Source organism: Orbicella franksi, chromosome 4, assembly GCF_964199315.1.
Source record: "Orbicella franksi chromosome 4, jaOrbFran1.1, whole genome shotgun sequence".
NCBI classification, from domain to species: domain Eukaryota; kingdom Metazoa; phylum Cnidaria; class Anthozoa; order Scleractinia; family Merulinidae; genus Orbicella; species Orbicella franksi.
In genome coordinates this window covers 5,407,813-5,427,701 of record NC_138148.1, presented here as the reverse complement: position 1 = coordinate 5,427,701, position 19,889 = coordinate 5,407,813, and the positions used below count along the sequence as shown (strand labels likewise).

Here is a 19,889-nt window from a genome sequence, read left to right as displayed (position 1 = left end):
GATTACCTTAAAGAGGATATTTCTCCCTCATATTTTGGGTCGGGTAAAAATGTACTCGGTCAATATCGTAAATATCGCTCACAAGCTCAGTTGCCCTCCCCCCTGCCCCCGCCGCCCCCTGCCTGCCCCTACTCCCTTCTTTGACGTTGAGAGGCACAAGTTCTACCGAATTAAATAGTTGTGTACAGTAGCTGACATTTCTGTAGTCGTGGTTCTATTGTCAATTGAACTTGTAATATGGTTACAATACGTCTGTTACAGTACTAAGGCATCGTAACCGGCTGTAGTGTGTCTCGGATTGGTTTCATATTCCGCCAACCTAAACGAACAGTTGTCGTGGCAATATATCTCCCTAGTCTGTGACTGTGAAAAGGCTCCTCGGTCAGGTATAGGGTGAGAAAACTCGGAAAGCCAAGCGAGTAGGCAACTCGAGCGCACTGATACCCACACTGGGAGTTCGTCTTCACCTGAAGTATGTACTCAGCTCGCCCAGCTGGCCGATCTATTATCCCACCTTACAGGCTTTATGTCTTCCTAGCTGTATCAGGTCGTATAAAGATATAATACAAATTACTCAAAACAGAACGGGCTGTTACAAAATGCTAAAAAGAAATCTAGTTTTGATTTACTGAAACAATGTAATCATCATTTGCATGACGACTAGACGGTTGGGTGGCACAAAGTTAAGCCACGCTTGTGTGATGATATGTAGCTGTCGGTCTTTAAAAAAGGTGTCGAGACGACATTGTTATTATAAACGATAATGCGACTCGAACTCAAGAAACTAGCGTCAGCCTTACTGCTGGCATGTTTAATTTATAACAGAAGGGAAATCTGCATGATTCCGACACCGTCTAAGATATTTTGCTTTGAACGTGAAGATGATTCTGTGATTTGTTCTTCAAAGGAACCGAAGAATCCGAGCTCTGAGCAAGGATTTATCGGTTCCTTTGATGCACCATGATCCGAGTGATCCTGGATTAATCTGTTAAGTAAAGGAACGCAAATCCGTTTTTGGATTTAAAAATCCAATCTTGGATTTCCCCACAGAAATGCACCCTAATAAACTTGCTGTTTAGGAGAGCAGGGATGGCGCCGGCAGTGGTGAGAGCGCTCGCCTCCCACCAATGTGGCCTAGGTTCGATTCCGACCCAGTGCCACGTGTGGGTTGAGTTTGTTGTTGGTTCTCGCCTTGCTCCAAGTGTCTCTCCGGATACTCCGGTTTTCCCCCTTCCACAAAAACCAGCATCTCCAAATTCCAATTCGACCAGGATAGAGAAGCCACATAAAAAGCAGCTAAGGCTGATGTAGCTTCCTCTCTAAATATTGTAATTTATTTATTTGTAACTGCATATTCATAGTGTCGTTCATGTTACGTTACATCACTTCAGTTCCGCGTTCAGTAACAATTTCACTCAGTGCATGTACAGGTGTGGTGAGATGAGATTATTTTAAATGGTTTTGTTTCCTCCCCGTTAGGTGTGACTAGTATATCTGATGTTAAACACAAAGATCTTTCACACAAGTTACCAAAAGATGAGGAGGTTAGTTGACTTCTTTTTATTATCCTTATTTGTTTATGTACGATGCTGAAAAAGTCCTCAAAGTCAGGATCAAATAATTGCGGCTGCCTTCTTCATTGGCAACAACTTGCGGTCAATTCTCCTCCATAGATACATGTACACGTCAAACGTCACTTTTGTCAACATAGCCTGAACTAAGCTCCCAGAGTTAAATTTTGGTTTCTGTATAACTCCCTCAGTCTGTGTGTAGCCTGCGTAGTAAGCGTTCCCTAAGGAAGAGTTTTCCGTATTCTGGCGGCGCGTAAATTGGGGCTGCGCGTAAATTGGAGCGCTCCAATTTACACGCGGTCAGAATAGGGAAAGGCTCTCGCTAAGGGAACGCTTGCTACGCAGGCCACTCTATGTGGGATTCAAGTAAGTCATCGCATGTATCCACCATCCCCACCCACGCGCATTTTTACCTCGTTACGATAGTGGTACCCATGTTACCTCTTGGAACTAATGGAAACTAGTTGGTCTCAGACAATAAACATAATTGTAAGGTGAGGTAAAGCATTTATTTATGTATGATAGAAATATAACAGCAATGCTGATGTGGTCGCTGAAAGGTATTTACAAAGATGAGAACTATTTGTTACAGAAATAATACGACAAAATATAAAATTATAAGGCTATAAGAAAAAAACAATAATGAGCGACTTAAAAGCATGAGACTTTGTTTTAAACCATGCTTAACCCGAGCGTGTTTTTTTTTTAACAAATCTTAACCTCATTGCGGTATCAGACTAAATTCCGATGCATACCTTCCTTTTAATCTAAAAATTATACTCTCATCATCATAGTCCTAGCTCTCCTCTGAGAGAATAGTGGCCTTTTACAATTCATGTAGTCTGTATTAGAGTCGAAATATATGCGATCTCTTTGATGTCACTTTTGTCAGACAAGTTAATTCCGGTTTTAAGGAGCTTTGACCTATCTAGAATATTTTGCTAAATATGATCAATGTATTAACAGGAATCAGCTATTGTTTTTATTTCCATAGCACCTTTCTCTTCCTTACATTTCGTAGTAAGGTTAAGTTAAGTAATAATGATTAATGCTGATCTGCCACGAGTCGCTTCACTTTGCTATATTTTTTCCTTACTCACCTAGCTATACGCTTGACATGTTCCAACAATATCAACAAGCTTACCAAACAAACATTTCGGCATTGCAATTAAAGTACTAACAAGTCGTGATTAACATATTTATAAAGTCAATTTCGCGGTCGTTACATGATGGACGTGATTAGGTCGTCTGCCTTTAAGAGAGCTTACAAACAGCCCTTGCCTCAGTAAGAGAAAACAAGGAACCTACAAGTCTAAATATCAAGTGGAGGAAACTTAACCATCGCTTCAATTGCCCCTAAGATCTACAGTTACATATCAAACAAGGACAAACTCTCATCCTCTCCGGGCTATCAACAGCTCCAGGGAAGGTAACTAGTCAGTTAACACTTAACGTCATTTAATACCGAAATTACAAAGCTAGATTAATAACCAAGGTTTCCAACTTGAGTACAATGCTTCCATAAGTCTATGTGGGCTCTGTCAGGCCTGAACGTTGCGAATAAGCTTGAACTCGAACTGAATAACTAACAACCGATACCTTTGATCGTCTTTACTTACTTTAAGGATAAGTGAACGTCACTCGTTGATATCCCATGATTTGGAAAGTCGTACTTTTCGATCTGTTCGCGTGCCACTTCTGTAATCAGTTTACAGCTTCATTCTGGCGTTAACATGAGAAATTATGATTTTTGGTGCAACTAGTTTTCAGCGAAGGACTGACATTTTTGGAAGTCAATTTTATTCATGAACGTTTTTGAGATTTTTTCCACGCTTGACAAGATATATCATACGTATAAGTCTGGAAAAGAGCTGCGCTGTTTCTATAAGATTTCGTGAGTGTCTCCAAGCTTCAGGCAAATTTTTGAACACCTCTATTGCCTTCTTTTCCCTTCAGCTCTTACAACTTCCCTTTGTAGGAATGCTCAGGCATCAGATTATAATCGAGAGCATGGTCACACCTCAATGAGCCTTGTGTGACCCCATTTGGAAATACAGGGCTATTGTCGTCATAAATTATAAACCCTTCGTTTAAGATTCTGTGGTACATGTTTCTTGCTTTATTTCGAAGTGTTCCCTTATTTAGCTACCAGTATTTTCAATCCAATACTGCAGACATTCTGGACTGGGCAGTTATTTAAATTTAACGCTGAGAACTTCAAATGCTGCACAAGTACTTTGAAGGAAGCTTAATTCTTACTTGTATTGTGCAATTATAACCCTGTTATGCGAAACAAAGGAAAGTGCATTCCATCGCTCACCAGTAGCCGCCAATGACGTTTTGCTCACAGTAGTTACTGAAGCACTTGTCTGATTTGCATGCATGGGCATTTCAAGCGACACGACAAAACTCGTGGGTAGTTCTCTCGTGGTGCTTTGCTCGCTGCGAAGCAAAACAGAAAGAACGAAAAAAGAAAAAGAAAAACTGTCTGGAACAATTATATAAGTTTCCTAGGCGCTGAACTGATGTTTTCACGGGACTCTTAAAGCCTGACCAGGTGACCAGGAGGAACCTAAATTTAACAAATTGACGTCAGTTCTTCATACGTCTGTCCTGTTATTGATCATGAATTTCGTCATAACATTGTCAAAGTAGCTGTGGATCCGCAGACTACTTTGGCAATATCATGGTGAAATTCATTGTCAATAACAGGACAGACGCATGGAAAACTGATGTCAATTTGTTTTTTTTTACAATAACAAAAGGCAGAGGTTATAAATTCATGTGTCTGTCCGCTTATTGACAATGAAAATTATCCAATGAGCGCGCAAGAATTTCTGCAGTTATTGTAAAATGTGCTGTTGCCATGTGGAGAGCACTGTCAATAATCAGCCGAGCGCTATCCATTGAAAGTTTTTTAGTTTTGCGCAGACCACAGACGGCTTAAAACATGTAATAAAAATAGTTGTAATACAATCTGTATTTGCGCAAATTTTACGGAAATAAGAGTTCAAATGCGCATAACATCAATTGCAAGAAACTCCTAACAGAAATTTCTGGTAAAAAGCTATCATAAAAATGCTGAATTATAAAAACGACGACAACAGCTACAAAGATTTTCAAAGTGATCAACATTTCCCACAGAGACCATGCAGGTCAAGATTTCCAAATGTCGAATATTTCCGATCAATTTACGAAGATTCCCGAATACTTCCGTAGACTTCCGAAGATCCTTTAGCAAGGTTTGAAGACGTTTCGACTATATTTCTAATACATTTCAATCTTAGTCAGATTTCGCTCGAAAATGGTTCACTTTTGAGCGTCTTATTTTTGCACAAAATGGCAATCCAGTAGGCATGAAAGCCCGATCAATTTACGAAGATTACCGGAGACTTCCGAAGATCCTCTAGCAAGATTTAAAGTTGTTACGACTATATTTCTAGAACGTTTCAATCTAAGTCAAATTGCGCTTAAAACATGGTTCACTTTTGAGCATATTACGGCAATCCAGTAGGCATACAAGGCCTGGGGGACTCCAAAATAAAAGTGTCGGGGTATGATCGCCAGTGGTTTTAAAACGAGTCCCTGAAAGTTACCAGAATTAATAAAATAAATGGATTTCGTTTGGTAGGTGTGGCACGAATTTATTTTCAGACTTTTCACTCATAAATTTACCAATTCTACGAAGGGCAAGTTCCTCTTGACACATTTTGTATATAAACGATAGCGTCCATGTAGCGCCAAAAGATTCTCGGATGTTTGTCCGCGGGCATTTTCTGTTCCAAGAAGCGAACAGTTTTCCGGGAACGAAGCTCGAGGAAAACTGTGAATTTTTGCTATACACACTCGCCTAAAGATTCGTGTGCATACCGAGAAAATACAAGTGATTCGTGGGATATTCCAAGTTATACCACTCGAGAGCGTTGCATTATTAGTATGTGTTACCTTGAACGTATCAGGATATCTCTAACGATGGACATTTTGGGTTCAAACACCCATTTGGGTGCCGAGCCACTTATAAACTCTAAGCGTAAGATAATCAACCCCCTTCACTGTTACATGGTTGTCCCCGCCCACTCCACCCCAGTCTGGGCATGCAGATGATGAGATTTGAGACGATGGTCAGTGAGAGAAATCAACATCTTTTAATTTTCTCAGTTAAATGATCGAGAACTTTGATAGCAATTTCTCCTGACATTTGCTGCATTTGGAAAATTGTTCAAAAAAAGGCTAACTACACAAGTGAATGTATGAAGCATCGTGTATAATATCTTCATCTGCGGAATAAAGATTTAAAGTAACTCAGTCACTGTGTTTTGAGTTATTTTGGCCACGTACAAAATTACCTTTAAATTAAAGGAAACCTGAAAATAATAGTTTACTAGGATAGAAAAAACACCAAAGAGATACCAATAAACTATAAAGGAACAAGGATGGTTAAGGATGGAGAAGATTGACGCGAATTACAGACGACGAACTTAATAAATTTAGACTAGACTTTTCAAGCTGCGCAAACCGTGATGTAGCTCCTTTGTACGTACGCATTTTAAGTAACTGCGAAAATAAAGTCTGGAAAAAATTCAGGCTTAAAGTAAGCGGAATCCGAGCTATCACGCCAACTGGGAGCTGGTCAGGTTGTGGGTTCGTGGTATACCAAAACAGGATTCGAACCCATGACCTCTGCAATGCCGGTGCAGTGCTCTACCAACTGAGCTATCAAGCCAACTGGGAGCTGGTCAAGTTGTGAGTTTGTGCTACACCTGAATTTTTCTTCAGGTTCTATTTTCGTATCTGCCTAAATGCGAACATAACAACGAGGACTTCATGTCTTTTAAGGCCAGCTATGATATTTTATTAGGGTCGCGCTGGCCTAGTAATGATTACTGCGTCAGATTCAGGGTCAAGCGGTCTTAATCGAAGCCCTAGCCCTAGTTGTGTCGTGTTCTTAGGCAAGACACTCTCGTGCAGCTACTCTCACAGTTCCTCTTTCCATTCACGCCCATAAATATTTCCGGTTAGGGCGTCCGGACAAAATGCTGGATTTAGGGTTAAGGGGGGTGGGTGGGAAGCGTTTAACCTGGGATGGACTGAGAGAATAGTAGCACTAACTGTGGATTAATCCTACTGCAACTGAGATAAGCTTTGGATGTGCGGGTGACCTCGCCCGTGACTGGGCATGAATCTGCCTTGTGAACAAAGGTTATTGTTTATTGTACCCAATACGATAAACTACAGCTTGCTTTTAAGACTTTTTTGAAGTTTTTATTATTTCTACTCTAATTATAAATTTCTAAATTGTACTTAATTTTTTAGATCTTATAGATTGTACATATCTTTATTCCCCAGGGCCCCTATGGATACCGGCCTTATTGCTGGATGGGCTACCCTGATTAAATAAAGTTAGTTACTTGCTTAATTAAATTCAGGAAATATTTCAACTACAATTTACGTGAATTTGTTGTTGTAAGATAAAGTCTGAATCAGAAGTTTGGAGCCAAAATGCCCATCAGTCCGGCGTTAATCTCCGGTTTCTGTAGCATGATTAAATTGTAGTGACTAGGACTATTTCTACTTCCCCTCTGGATGAGATGCTAGTCCATCGCGGGGTTACCACCAACATTAAATTCCCCGGTATCCATTTATACACCTTGGTGGAGAGAGCCACTGTGAGAGTTAAGTGTCTTGCCCGAAAAAAACAACAACAACACAATGTCCTGCGCCAGGGCTCGAACGTGGACCGCTCGATCCGGAGGCGAACGCACTGACCACGAGATCACCGCTCCTTCACAAAGTTGCCGAGGAATACAAAATTCGTCCAGGTTTTATTCACTAAATTATTTGAAAGGAAATTGTTTTTATAGTTGACAAATTCTCATATTTAGGACTTAAAAAAATGCATGAAGAATTTTCGGGAGAATTTTCTTTATTTCAAAGTTACAAAACTCCTAACAAATGATCATTTGTTTCCTCTGTTTGGGTGGCTACTATTATATATAATGCCTGCTTCAGCATACCAGCCGGAATCATGGCAGTTCAGGGAATTACAATATACAATACTGGTTTAATGTGAATGGAATTGGAGAGGTCAGATGGTTTGTTGCGTTATTGAGCTCTTAACTCAGTCTAATTTGACCGATTTCTGTAGCTTTAAGCGGCAAGGAGAACTTTAAGCTTGTACCCCTGTAAGGGATGAGAGTGCATTGCAGCCTTTGTAGCCATCTACAAAACTATGATGAGGGGGAGGGGGAGACATACACTGTAGGCTTGCGCATCTTGAAATTCTTAGCCTAAAGTTTTCAAGTTCCTTGTTTGTAATCCGTGTCGATCTTCTCCTTCCTTAACAGTCCTTGTTCCTTTATGGTTTATTATCGTCTCTTTGGCGTTTTCTATCTTAGTTAACTAATATTTTCATGCTTCCTTCAGTTTAAGTGCAATTTTGTACACGCCCAAAATAACCTGACTGAGCTCGTTCATATTAAACCGGCTGGCGCTTGACTTCGGACCTCCCGGTCAGCCGACACCCTAAACGTACGTGACGGTTACGCATGGGTAAGAACCCTTATCAATGATAATAATGTGGAAAAAAATTGTTATTGTGGCTAAGACGAGTCAAAACATATCTGCGAACAGCTGGCGTGACAACTTTTGACTGATTTATTCGTTGATCCTAAGCAGTGTACATGTTGTATCGGAATTCTTTTGTTTGTGATCTCCTGACACAAGGAGTGCGTTTCAAGTGGTGTGTTAACTTTTCAAATCACCAAGCCTTGACGCTTCGAGCTATCATTTTTGCTTTTGTTACGAAAGTTCTGCTTTGTTAAAAGAATACCTTAAACTGTATTCTATCAACAATTTTGTTATTGAACGCCTCGCTAGTTTTCAAAAGAGTTTTAAAAGAGCTCCAGCTTTCTTGGACAATTTCTGTTCATCATACAATGACCGTGATAAAGATTGAAAAAGATGTAATCTCAATAATCATAAAGCGCAGCATTCCTTTGCTCGAAAGCTGCATGTTGTCCAGGTGACGGACCCGACTGTTCATATACCCATACAAAACTGCACTGCAGAGATAACAATTTCATCAGACTCCGTATTAGTCGACAACGCGTAGACACTCGAACAAGGCAAGCCAAGCTAGTTTACCCCTGCTAACATTGTGTAAAGCGTTGCCGCGCTTACGGAGCTCCTTAACTCGCCACGCAGCGGTTTTGCAATCATTGTCAGCTGTACAATGGTATTGTAATGACTCCTCCCCACACAGGTGTTCGTTAAGACTTACTCTGCATGACAATTTGGCTCTACTTGATGGCACGCTTAGATCTTTTGTTCTAGAACAGCTGTGGCACGTGGTAGCATGTCCCTCGCATTCCGCCGCTAAGTTTATTTGACTTTGTTAACGAGCGCGTGTCGTTTTTCAAATATTCGCTCGCGAATTCAGATCTGATCAGCTACAAGTGCTTCATCAGTTCGCAGGAGGAAACTATTTAAACTATTCAGTAACGTTTTCGGGTAACGATGACGAGTAACGCTGACAGAAATGGATTTATAATGCGCACGGCATTGTGCGTCACGCTGATTAAGTGCACACGTGCCGTTTCTAATACCTTTAAGGTGTCTTTAAGAATCCTATCACCCAATATCGACGCAGTTGTTTTTCTCTCTAAGTTTAATGTTTTCTAACTTATCTGGCGTTTTTTCTTGTGATTTGAATCTGCGCTAATATCATCAAAAGCCTGAATGGCGTCAAACTTGTCGTTAAATGAAGCTTACGATAAAGTTTGCGTGTCCTTAGGCATACTTTGTTATTCATACAGCCATTGTTTTAAAAGCCATGTGTGCGCTTTTGTTTGCAGACGAAAGCTAATGTAAAGAGTATTAGTATTGATGTTTTTCTTTTTATATGCAAATTCAAACAACTCTTAATGAACTGGAAATGCTAATTTCGCTTTGGAAACCACGCTACTTGAAAGGGTGGCTTTCTTTCAGCTAGTTATTGCAAAATAGATGTTATATTAGATATTTGTTTCTGTTGTCTTGAAACGCTTTTATTTTTCAAAAGGACGCAGCCACAGCTACAGGCTTTCCCGCCGCATATTTGCTGCTACATCCAAATCTTTTAATTTTCTGCTGCGACAGATGCATCGATGCCATGTACTTAACAGTTATTATAAAGCGTTAACTCAAGTTCGTCTTGATCTTATGAGATTCACCGGAAAATTGTCTGAATATGCTAATATCTTGTGAACCTGATAAAGAAGTTTCCGTGTCATGGTTACGTATTACTTAATTGCCTCTGGCAATATTTGAAGCCAACCACGTCTCATTCATAGTCGAGAGAATAAAACGCATTCTCATTTCACGGTGCTGGGCACGAACGACATTGTGTTTTTCTACAAGCTTTTCCCGCCTTTTTACAATAGATAACGGCGTCAGGCGCGTGGTGAAAACTTGATCGTGACACGCGCGAGGTTTGCGGTGACAAAAAAATTTGAAAAGCTTATTTTATAAGGTCGTAAAAAGCGTGCCGCTATTTAAGTGTGCATGATATTATTCTTAATTGATGTGGTAAAGCTGAACACGCAGATTAAAAAAAAACTAACATTAATTTCAATTCTCTCAGTAGCGTGTAATTATATGTCGGCTACATGTATGAAATAACTCCAGTGAGGATCATTGCCATATGATCTTAGAAAAGACATCACGCACTATATTAAACTTAACAGTAAAACCTCGGCGCTCTTTGTCTGTATGTTCCTCCAGTAGCTGAGGAGTGGTCAACCTCCGAGTCGCTCCCTGGCGTAATAAAGGTTATCGCAAATTGTTTTCAAAGACGTCAAGACATCGTGGACTCTTCCTTAAATCTACTCGTTGATGTTCCCTGTGGTGAGCCGGATTTGATCTTATCTTCTCAAACAGAAAAAATTCTACCAAGAGGTCAGGTCACCACTTCACGAGTTGGTATTTGTTCAGATCATTAGCATACCGCGTATTTGAGAGGAGTGTGAACCGCAGCTCTATCTGTTTCGTGCATCAATGTTTGTAAACGGGTCCGAGCGAAGAGTTCTACGAGTGCAGGCTTGAAGTTGTTCACCACTTCCGTCTTTAGCCTCGCTAAAGATATCTGAATTTCCACAGCCATTCCAAGTGTTTTTATACGCTCTGATCCTCACCATTTGGTTTCTCGACTCTTCTATACACAGCTCACATACTCGTTTGTGTTGCATCCAGGAATCGGAACTGGTTCCACAGCATTTTTAAGCAGCTTGTAATTAGCAGCAATTAAATTCGTATTCCATTCATGACACGCGCCAAGCTCATTAAAAGCTATTCAAGCGATACGTGTTGCGAAATGCAGTCTGTTTTTAGGAACATTAGGGGTTGTCAGAGAGTGAAAATGTTCAGTTGTTTTCGTTTTCTCAGCTAGTTCTTGATCTCTTGGCCTATGCATGCCTTTTACAACCTCATTTTGCGCTGATCAATTTATGGGGACAGGTTGCAGCGGGTTCTATGTGGGTGGCCTGTCAGTTTGGAATCCTGCAAAAAGAGATCAAATCCTATACTGCTATTCAAAAAACTTGAATTATTCGCTGATCAGCTTCCCTCGTTTGACCCATGTGTAGCCTTGTGTGTTTTCCTCAAGAGACTGGCTTGGCGTCTATTGCCAATAAAACAAGCGAAACGCATAACCATTCTTTTCGCGACTTAGTGGCACGCGCCGGGCTCCATTGTTTGTTCTGTCCCATATTACCATTTGTTAAACGCAAACCACATTATTTAGTTTGGCGTTTTCCTGTAAACATTTAAAATCCTTTCGTCGCATTGTAACAAGCCGCTTGTAGCTTGAAAGTAAAAACATATTAAAATACTAGACAATGATTGTATTTCGGCGCAGGTATTAGGAATTGTCTGGCTTTCTGCAGGTGGATTTTTAGATATTAAAATCTCTCACAACCTATGGCCTTTTTCGCCCTTCAATATACTTTCAACAGTGCCATTTAATAAATGTATTTCATGTCAAAATTGTCCCCGGCTTAAGGCGATGATGACCTCTCAGGGATTATCCGCAAGGTTGATACGCCGATTAATTATCGCATAAAAAATTGAAGACAACTTCAAAACGACTGCTGTAAGAGACCAACTTGAAGAAACGTGGTATCTCCTCAGCGCCACAACAGGAGCAGTCCTGAAAGATTTCGAAGGTCTGGAAATAATTTGTCTTGTAGAAAATTGTTTACACTACTCTTCGGTTTAGCCAATCAACACCAATTATGCCAGCGATAAGTGTACCCATGGGTATCATGTTGCGTCATTAATTAAACTACGCATGCTCATTAAGATTACCGCACCCCCAACAAACTACATCTGTCTTTTGCCTTATTCTAATCACACAGAGTCGTATGATATTTGCAAGTGAGCTGAGCTCCATCGCATCGAGAGGGCGGCTTTTCATGTCGCACGAAGACGAGCACCAAATTTCGGCCGCTATTCCAAAGGCTACACTAAATTCTAGATAGTGATTTTAGCAATGGCCTCGGGCCTGCTTCTGAAAAGCTTATTTTTCGAAGCCTTACTCCAATTCATTCATGTGCAGGTTAGACGGTGTGCTAAGTGGTGAATTCTCGTGTTTTGGTCAGGTGTAATGCCGTGGCCTGCAATTTTTTTGTCTACTTCGCAACGCAGATCATGAATTTGACTTGTTTTCCTTTTTCGCAGACTGCCTTCGGCGCGGGATCGTTCGAAGTCCATTTGGTTTCGATTCAAAACATTGGAGGTGAGAAATTGGACGGAGAATGCTGTGATGGGAGTCGCACAATATATCGGGGACAACATCAATGCCTGGACGAGTGCGATACATTCTTTAGGGTTTGTCTCAAGCAATACTCCCAGTCTGCTTCGTCAACCGGCGCTTGTACCTTTGGCGAGCATACTACTGCTGTTTTAGGAGGCAATTCGATAACCTTCACGAACACTTCATCAACGAATGGTTTTCGCAACCCGATTTCTATACGCTTCACGTTTTCATGGCTGGTAAGTCATTTTATATCCTCTTGGAAATTATTTAAGAACAGCGAGGGTACTGCTGCCACTCAGTTAGAGTAGTCCCGTTATTTTTTAAAAATCTTCAGAAAATTCAACGTAATAATGTAGATTAAATTTATGCGGAGATTCACGCAGATGGGATATATTTTTCAATAATAAAAATTTAATGTAACCGCGTCTAACAGCCGCTTGTAGCCTGAAAACAGAGCTTAGTAAGGAAATGGTCCGAAGTTTTTTCAGGAATAATTTTTTGGTGAGGGTATATTTATCGCTAAAGCGACCGCTGCGCACACGCTCGCGCGAAAACAATCATTTCACTCTAAGTTTGCATTTCAAAAAATCATTTCCTCTCATTGGCTCTCGGAAGCCACTCGGAGAAGCACGTTCATTTCACAGAATCGACAACTACGTCTTGGCTAAAAATCTTAACATTAAATACAGCTGCACCTATTTAAACAACCTTGGCTGGGCTGAGATTGTTGGCCGCATATTTCCTTGGAGTGCATCGCCTTATACAAATTTCAACGTTGTTTATCATAGCTTGTAGTGTAGTTTTTGAGCCACGTGTCTTCCGTTTGACAGCCTTTTGTGCGAATTATGTTAATTGATATGAGTTACGTTGTATTTGCAACACAATGATAACTACTGACTGGAAAAAAAATTAAAGAATTAGTGTTCGTGCCGCATGGCGGAGACGCGATTTATTCATTCCGACCGGTCTCTTCACCTGCAGTGAAAACGAAGTGTTGTGGATTTCCGTGTTGCCACTTGAATACATGTAGATTTCAAGAAATTAACGCAATGCGAAACTGTTTACTTTGAACTTTCCCACGTTCATCAGGCCTGAAAATAAATAATTTTCTTTACGTTACTTCGTAGCTACTGAAAGTATTACGATGCAATTAAACTTTCAATTGTGAGCATGTTCTAGTGGTATGACGGGTTGCCCAGGGAGTTAATCTTCGCCCGGACTCTTTCGACATTGTTTGATCACATTTCGTGGGTTCCTCGATCAACGCAAGATTAAACCGCGATCTTTGCGGTGGCAATTTGTTGATTTCATTGAACTTTTTTTTCACCTTTTCTGTTCATTGAATGAAAAGTGACACATGTGCCTAATTATTATGTCTCGGAATATAATTAATTCTATTCGCAGTTGATAGGAAAAATGAGAATATTTTTGTTTTGCTTTTTCTCCGCGAAGCTTAAAGATAGATCGGTTAAGAGTTTATAAGAAAGAAGATGGAAAGGTTAATTCGGTTTAATTTGTAAGTTTGCTGCCACTGTAAAATTGTTTGGGACATCCTGTGTTTTTGTATTAACTTTCTTTTTATGTCTGCATGGTGCCAGATTGTGCATAAAGAATGGAAATCAAATTCCACTCAAAATGAATTAATCCTTAACTCGTAGAACCTTGTGTTCTTTGTGGTTTTTGTCCTCTGCTTGTTGCATTATTTAATGTCTGATGTCACATTGTGACAAAGAGTCAAACCAAAATATAATATTCATAGCAGTGACTGTGGGAAAACACAAATTAAGTTCTTGGAGTGTTTCAAGTCCTTTTTGAACTTATCTTAAAACCTTTAAAAACTGTCTGCCTGTAATTTGATATTTCTCTTTCTTCTCATTGAATTTTAGTATTCAATTACAGTGTTATTTGTGTCTTGTTTGCCTTAACATTTAGTGAGCTTGTATCACCGATACAGAAATCTTTGGTCTTTCTTCTGCGATCATGAGCATCACCTGATTTCTTCTCAAAGTTCCCACACTCAGTTTAAGATTCAAATATTTGTAAAGTTTCTTAGAGGTAGCCAAAATATATCAAACCTTTTTTTCCAGAGCTAATTGAATATTCCTTGTAAGTCAAGAACAATCTCCTCACTTTATTCCTGATAAGAATGAAGATCTCAGATCATTAGTCTCACTGAAAGACTAACAATATTGTGTCCTGTTTAATTTTAATATTGTTTCATTTAATATTTAGGTTTCAGTTTTCTATTTTTAAGATTGTTTCTGTTGAGAACTATATACAATCAAGGTATATTATATGGAATCATGGAACCAGGCTTCTCATGTTAGTTGAAGTAAGCTGGTTGCATGCTTCATATTTTGTTTCTTGAGACAAGTTTTCGTTGCACACTATTTTGTGATATTAATACCGCCAAACAGGTTTTCTTTTACATGTTACAAAAGTATCTCAAAGTAAGTTTGTAAAGAAAAATATCTAGATTCCTTATTTATCCTGTTGGTTTTGTGTTAGTTTTATTGAAATAATAGTTTCTCTTTTCTTAGGTAAACAATTTGGGAAAAAACAAAAATCAATCGTATCTCTTATTTGCACAGTAAAAATTTATTCAGCTGTCAAATGTAGCTTGATCCATTTTCTTTACAAAAGAGATCTGTTGTGTGGAAGTATTGTGTTCGGTAGCTTATATTGTTGTTTAAGGTTTTGTTATTGCAACACTTCAACAAGCACTGAAATTTTACTGACTGCAAATCTTGTTCCTTACCATAAATTCAAAATCGGCATTGTTGCCGTGACAAACATGCCTACAAATAAGATTGGATCTTAAAACAGCATTCGAACTTGGCCCCTTCTTGTAAACATTTCTGTTAATAAGATCTCTGGTAGCGTTTGTGACACCTAAGCAATGTTTGGCATCCCAGGTGCCAACTGATTCTCTCAATTCTTCCTAAATTCAATTAGGAGAACCACAAAAATAGTACCACAAGATAACATCACTTACACTTTCTTTTAAAAAAGTTTGTCTGTCCTACAGCTTAAAACCAAAATTACCTCCTTAATAGACCCAAACTTTTAAGAATTTCTGTTCTAGCAGGTTACCCTTCACACGAGCTTTAAGTAGTAAGTTTGTTTCAAGTTAACTGCAGAAACCTCTTGCAGGAAAACATCCACCTTTTCTAGATTGGCCATGAGATGTAATTTAGAGATGAATTTTATACATCTTGTTATAGGCATTCTCAACTATATATGTAACTTTCAATTTTGATTCAGATATAAAGGTGATATTTTCTATTACAAGGGTTACTACCAAATTAGATAAACTGCTTGCTGCGTTATAGAATATATTTTTTGTCCCACAGCACACAAGCATAAAATTCCATAAATAATGAATTTCTGCACTCAGAAACAGTGAGCTAAATTTCCTCCAGTTTGTTTGAAATATGTTTTACTCATCCAGAGGTTTTTGGCATATTTGCATCTCTGAACATGCCAAGTAGCTTTCCGTTAATGATATATTTTATCTAAAAATCTTGTAGCATGAAAACTCTTGTTTGTGCAAATAAATTGAATGGCTGAATAACATATTGGTAAATACTAAATTTTTAATCAGTAAAATAATAGAAAAAAATGGATACAATTTAAAGAATATCTTGTATTTTGTGTTGGTAGCGGCATGTAACTTCAAGAAATGCACTTCTTCAGTTTGAGAAGAGTGCAGAGTTGTAATTTTTTGTCTTAAAATTGCGTTGTTGCTATTCAAAGTGAAGATTGCATAAAACACAGAATGGAATAAGTGAATTGGGGGAGATTTTAACTTTTGCAAAAAATTCTGTCTTTGTGATCTTAATAGTAAATTTTTGTCCCAAGGTAAAGTAAGGATAAAATGTGAAACACATGTACAGTGGTGGCAAAAAGTATCATATTGTTCAATAAAAGTCATATATGGTTCTATTTGTTTATTTAAAAAACAATTATAATAATAAAATACATGACCGTATGACTTGGTATATGGTTTTGTGAGTGGTTCAGCTATATATTTTATTTGAAAATAGTCATTCAATCTATTGATATTAAATTTCCCTTTTTTTAATATAATTTCTTTCCAAATGTGCATAATCTTCTGGCTGCTTCGTGGAATTTTCATTAACGAAGCTGAAAAAATAATTTTTAAACATTGCGCAATATATTTTACAGCTGTCTCTTAGAAATTTGAAAAATTTAAAATTAGTTTTAGACATATGACTCATCCTTTGACAAAATATGATTTTTAGTTTTAGTAGTAATAATGGAGAAAAGTAAAGGATATTGTCTTTTTTTATTCTCATATTCAAAGTTAAGACATTAAGTTTTCTTTTTGTTTTAATAAAAAAGCTGTAATTCTTCTGTCTAATGGGGCTTTTAAGTTTCAATTTCTGAATGGCAAGTGGAAGGAAATAGCTTTTATTGTGCATGATGTATTGTCATTAACTGACCCAAATAGTAATTTGTCATGCAATTGTTTTACTTAGATAGCAGTGCTTTCCTTTATTTCAGACAACTTACAACTTAAGTCTGGAAGCTTGGGATGCAGACAACTCAAGTAAGAACCATTACATGCTAAAAATGTGAAAGTGTGGTTTGCTATTTCTTGCATGACCAAGCCTACGTTTTTTATTGTGTTGCCATAATGAAAAGCTGCATTAATATATTGTTACTATAAATCTAGTTGTCATGCAAACATCTTCTCAAGAATGTTCTCCTTGGACTTACCCTCACTTAGTATGATGTGATTTCCCACTTTTAATTGTCTGATATCTTTTGCTTGGAAATTTCCCACATCATTCTGCAGAAATAGATATTAAATGTTTGACATTAAAAGTGCTTTTATTTTGATTTGAATGCATAAAAAGGAATGATAAAGCCAGACTTGTGAGCCTCTCTATCTATTTTTTTGGATTAACATCCAAACCAGACAGCAGATTTCAGCTGCAAAATTTGTATGAATATGATTAAATGTGAACCAAATACAATATGTCTTGCATTAGTTGTTGTAAAAAATAAATGAGATATCTCTTTGAGAATGTTGTTGAGAGAAAATTTATAGTAAAGTAGTTTGTTTTGTTACTAATTTTATTCTTAAATAAACTTGCCATGTTGTGTCTAATAGGCAACAGTGAACTGATTGACAGAGCAACTCAGCGTGGTACAATTCTTCCTAACAAGACCTGGGAGACTCATACATACAATGGCCCTGCAGCTACCATTAGATACAAGCTCAGGGTGGTCTGTGACGAAAACTACTATGGAAAGAGTTGCACAAAATTTTGCCACCCCCGAAACGACACGTTTGGTCATTACACCTGTGATGAGAACGGGAACAAAGTGTGTATGGCTGGCTGGAGAGGAAAACGTTGCGAGATAGGTTCGTGGAGTTTTGATATCACCCACGCCATAGCCTGAGACTGCCATAGACTGAGTTGATGTCCATGATTAAATTCTCTTCCAAAGTATTTAGCAGCATGTTACTTTTCCCTTTCAACAAGAAAACCAGCAAGAACAGAAAAAAAAAAAACTGACAGTGGCAAGTGCTTTGGTTTGCCCCATACTGGCTACAGTCCTGATCACTAAGAGCACGTAACTTGAAAAAAGTTGATATAATGTACAAAGTCTACAATAAGTAAGCTTATTATGCTGGTACTTGAGTGGCTGTTGCTGAACCCAGAATTTCATTTCTTTCAGCCATCTGTAAAACAGGTTGTGATCCAGTTCATGGAACTTGTAGTGTTCCTGGAGAATGCTCGTAAGTCCTTCTGTTGAGTACTTTACATATTCTACTAATAGTGAAAAAGGTTAAGTCTGCATACGAGCCCAGTGGCCCATCAGGCTGGAGCTTATCCCGGTTTCTGTAGCATGAAACAGCTAGGAATATTTCTACTCTCCCTCGTATGGGATGCTAGTCCATCGCAAGGTTACCCCCAGCATTAAATTTGCCGGTACCATTTCTACACCTGGGTGGAGAGAGGCACCATGAGAGTAAAGTGTCTTGCCCAAGAACACAACACAATGTCCCCATCCAGGGCTCAAACCTGGACTGCTTGCTCCGGAGTTGAGCGCACTAACCATCAGGCCACTGCGCCTCCCATTTTACCAATAGTAGCCCATGGTTTTACACCATCGGGTAGATTTTTTAATCATCTTGCCACTGTTTCAGGTGTAGGGCTCAGTCTGGCTGGGGTGGAGAACTTTGTGACCAGTGCCAGTTGTATCCTGGCTGTGTCCATGGAACTTGTAGCCAACCATGGGAGTGCTACTGTCAGCCACAATGGGGAGGATTACTTTGTGATGAAGGTAACAAGAGCTTTGGACTCTTAATTATCTTTTGTCGAAACATTTAGGTTTGCCTTCACCATCAGATTTGTCGTTACTCTGTCACTCTTATATCAAATGGCAGAGTTATTTTATGTTTTCCTTTGCAGGAAGGTATTAAAATAATCTGAAGCTAAAATAAAATTGAAAATTTTGATACAGATCTCAACAAATGCAGAGAGAAACCCTGTCAAAATGGAGGTATATGTTACAACACTGAAGGAGGTTCATACAGATGTGAATGCCAAGAAGGATTTACTGGAGTTGACTGTGAAACAGGTTAGTCTCCTGAAGGGATTGTCACGGGACCCCTGTTTTTTAAACCCAATTAATTTTCAGCCTTCCACTTCCTATGGGTTACTTGTGTTGAAACTAAGAAACACTTGTGTTTTTGTTTTAGCAATAAACTTCTGTGCTTCGTCACCATGTAAGAACAATGGAACATGCCACAATGATGCCAATGACTTCCGCTGCACTTGTCCTGCTGGATGGGCTGGGAAAACTTGTGAAATAAGTAAGTGAACATAACAACAAATCTGGCAAATCTGTGTGTCTCACACGTGCATGCAGAATTACTCAATGGACACCTTTTTTGCTAACTTTATCAATTAGGTAGAGACTGCCAGACTCAATCCTGCCAGAATGGAGGGACCTGTAGCGACAGTGGTCAGGGGTATAAGTGTCAATGCCCTCCGGGATGGACAGGACACATGTGCGAACAGGGTAAGCCTATTGTGTTGTGAAGTTGACAAAGCTCCACTCTGACTGAAACAAATGGACAGCATGTCATTATTTTTTTTTTTCATGATTTCAGTTGTATCCTTACAGTTGTTGAGCGTGTTGTTATTATTTTTTGCACAATTCCAGTGGTATTCTTATACATGTAGTTCTTGTTTGTGTTCTTGTTCAACAGATGTTGATGAGTGTGCATCAAATCCTTGTTCTAATGCTCTCAAATGTATTGACCTGATAAATGACTACGCCTGTGAGTGTCAAGCTGGATGGAAAGGAAGCCACTGTAATGAGAGTGAGTATCTTCATTCCATTCTGTCGTGGGATGCTGAGCGTCTTATGCACTGTAGTCATGACATCACATTACATTAGGGCTGATCCGCACTAGCAGACAATTGTCCGTGTCAAAATCTCTCAAATTCATACTATTACAGTTCTTTCTCAGGGTTTTTCTT

General features: G+C 38.9%; 1 protein-coding gene and 1 non-coding gene across 9 annotated transcripts in view; one reads left to right on the top strand and one right to left on the bottom strand.

The window, feature by feature from the left end:
* Positions 1 to 19,889, top strand: part of LOC145484201 (uncharacterized) — a 44,837-nt gene that overhangs the window by 15,075 nt on the left and 9,873 nt on the right. For 7 of the 8 annotated variants that reach the window (XM_081462835.1, XM_081462834.1, XM_081462832.1 and 4 more), the window contains 10 exons: positions 1,480 to 1,544; positions 12,285 to 12,599; positions 16,891 to 16,936; positions 17,504 to 17,758; positions 18,076 to 18,136; positions 18,548 to 18,684; positions 18,865 to 18,981; positions 19,103 to 19,216; positions 19,315 to 19,425; positions 19,616 to 19,729. In XM_081462835.1, the coding sequence (XP_081318961.1) occupies positions 1,480 to 1,544; positions 12,285 to 12,599; positions 16,891 to 16,936; positions 17,504 to 17,758; positions 18,076 to 18,136; positions 18,548 to 18,684; positions 18,865 to 18,981; positions 19,103 to 19,216; positions 19,315 to 19,425; positions 19,616 to 19,729 (1,335 nt within the window). Of the gene's footprint in view, positions 1 to 1,479; positions 12,163 to 12,284; positions 12,600 to 16,890; positions 16,937 to 17,503; positions 17,759 to 18,075; positions 18,137 to 18,547; positions 18,685 to 18,864; positions 18,982 to 19,102; positions 19,217 to 19,314; positions 19,426 to 19,615; positions 19,730 to 19,889 lie in introns of all 8 variants that reach the window. The other variant, XM_081462838.1, reaches the window with a different exon arrangement.
* Positions 6,218 to 6,294, bottom strand: Trnaa-ggc (transfer RNA alanine (anticodon GGC)). The gene has a single exon. It is a non-coding gene; the product is annotated as a tRNA-Ala (tRNA).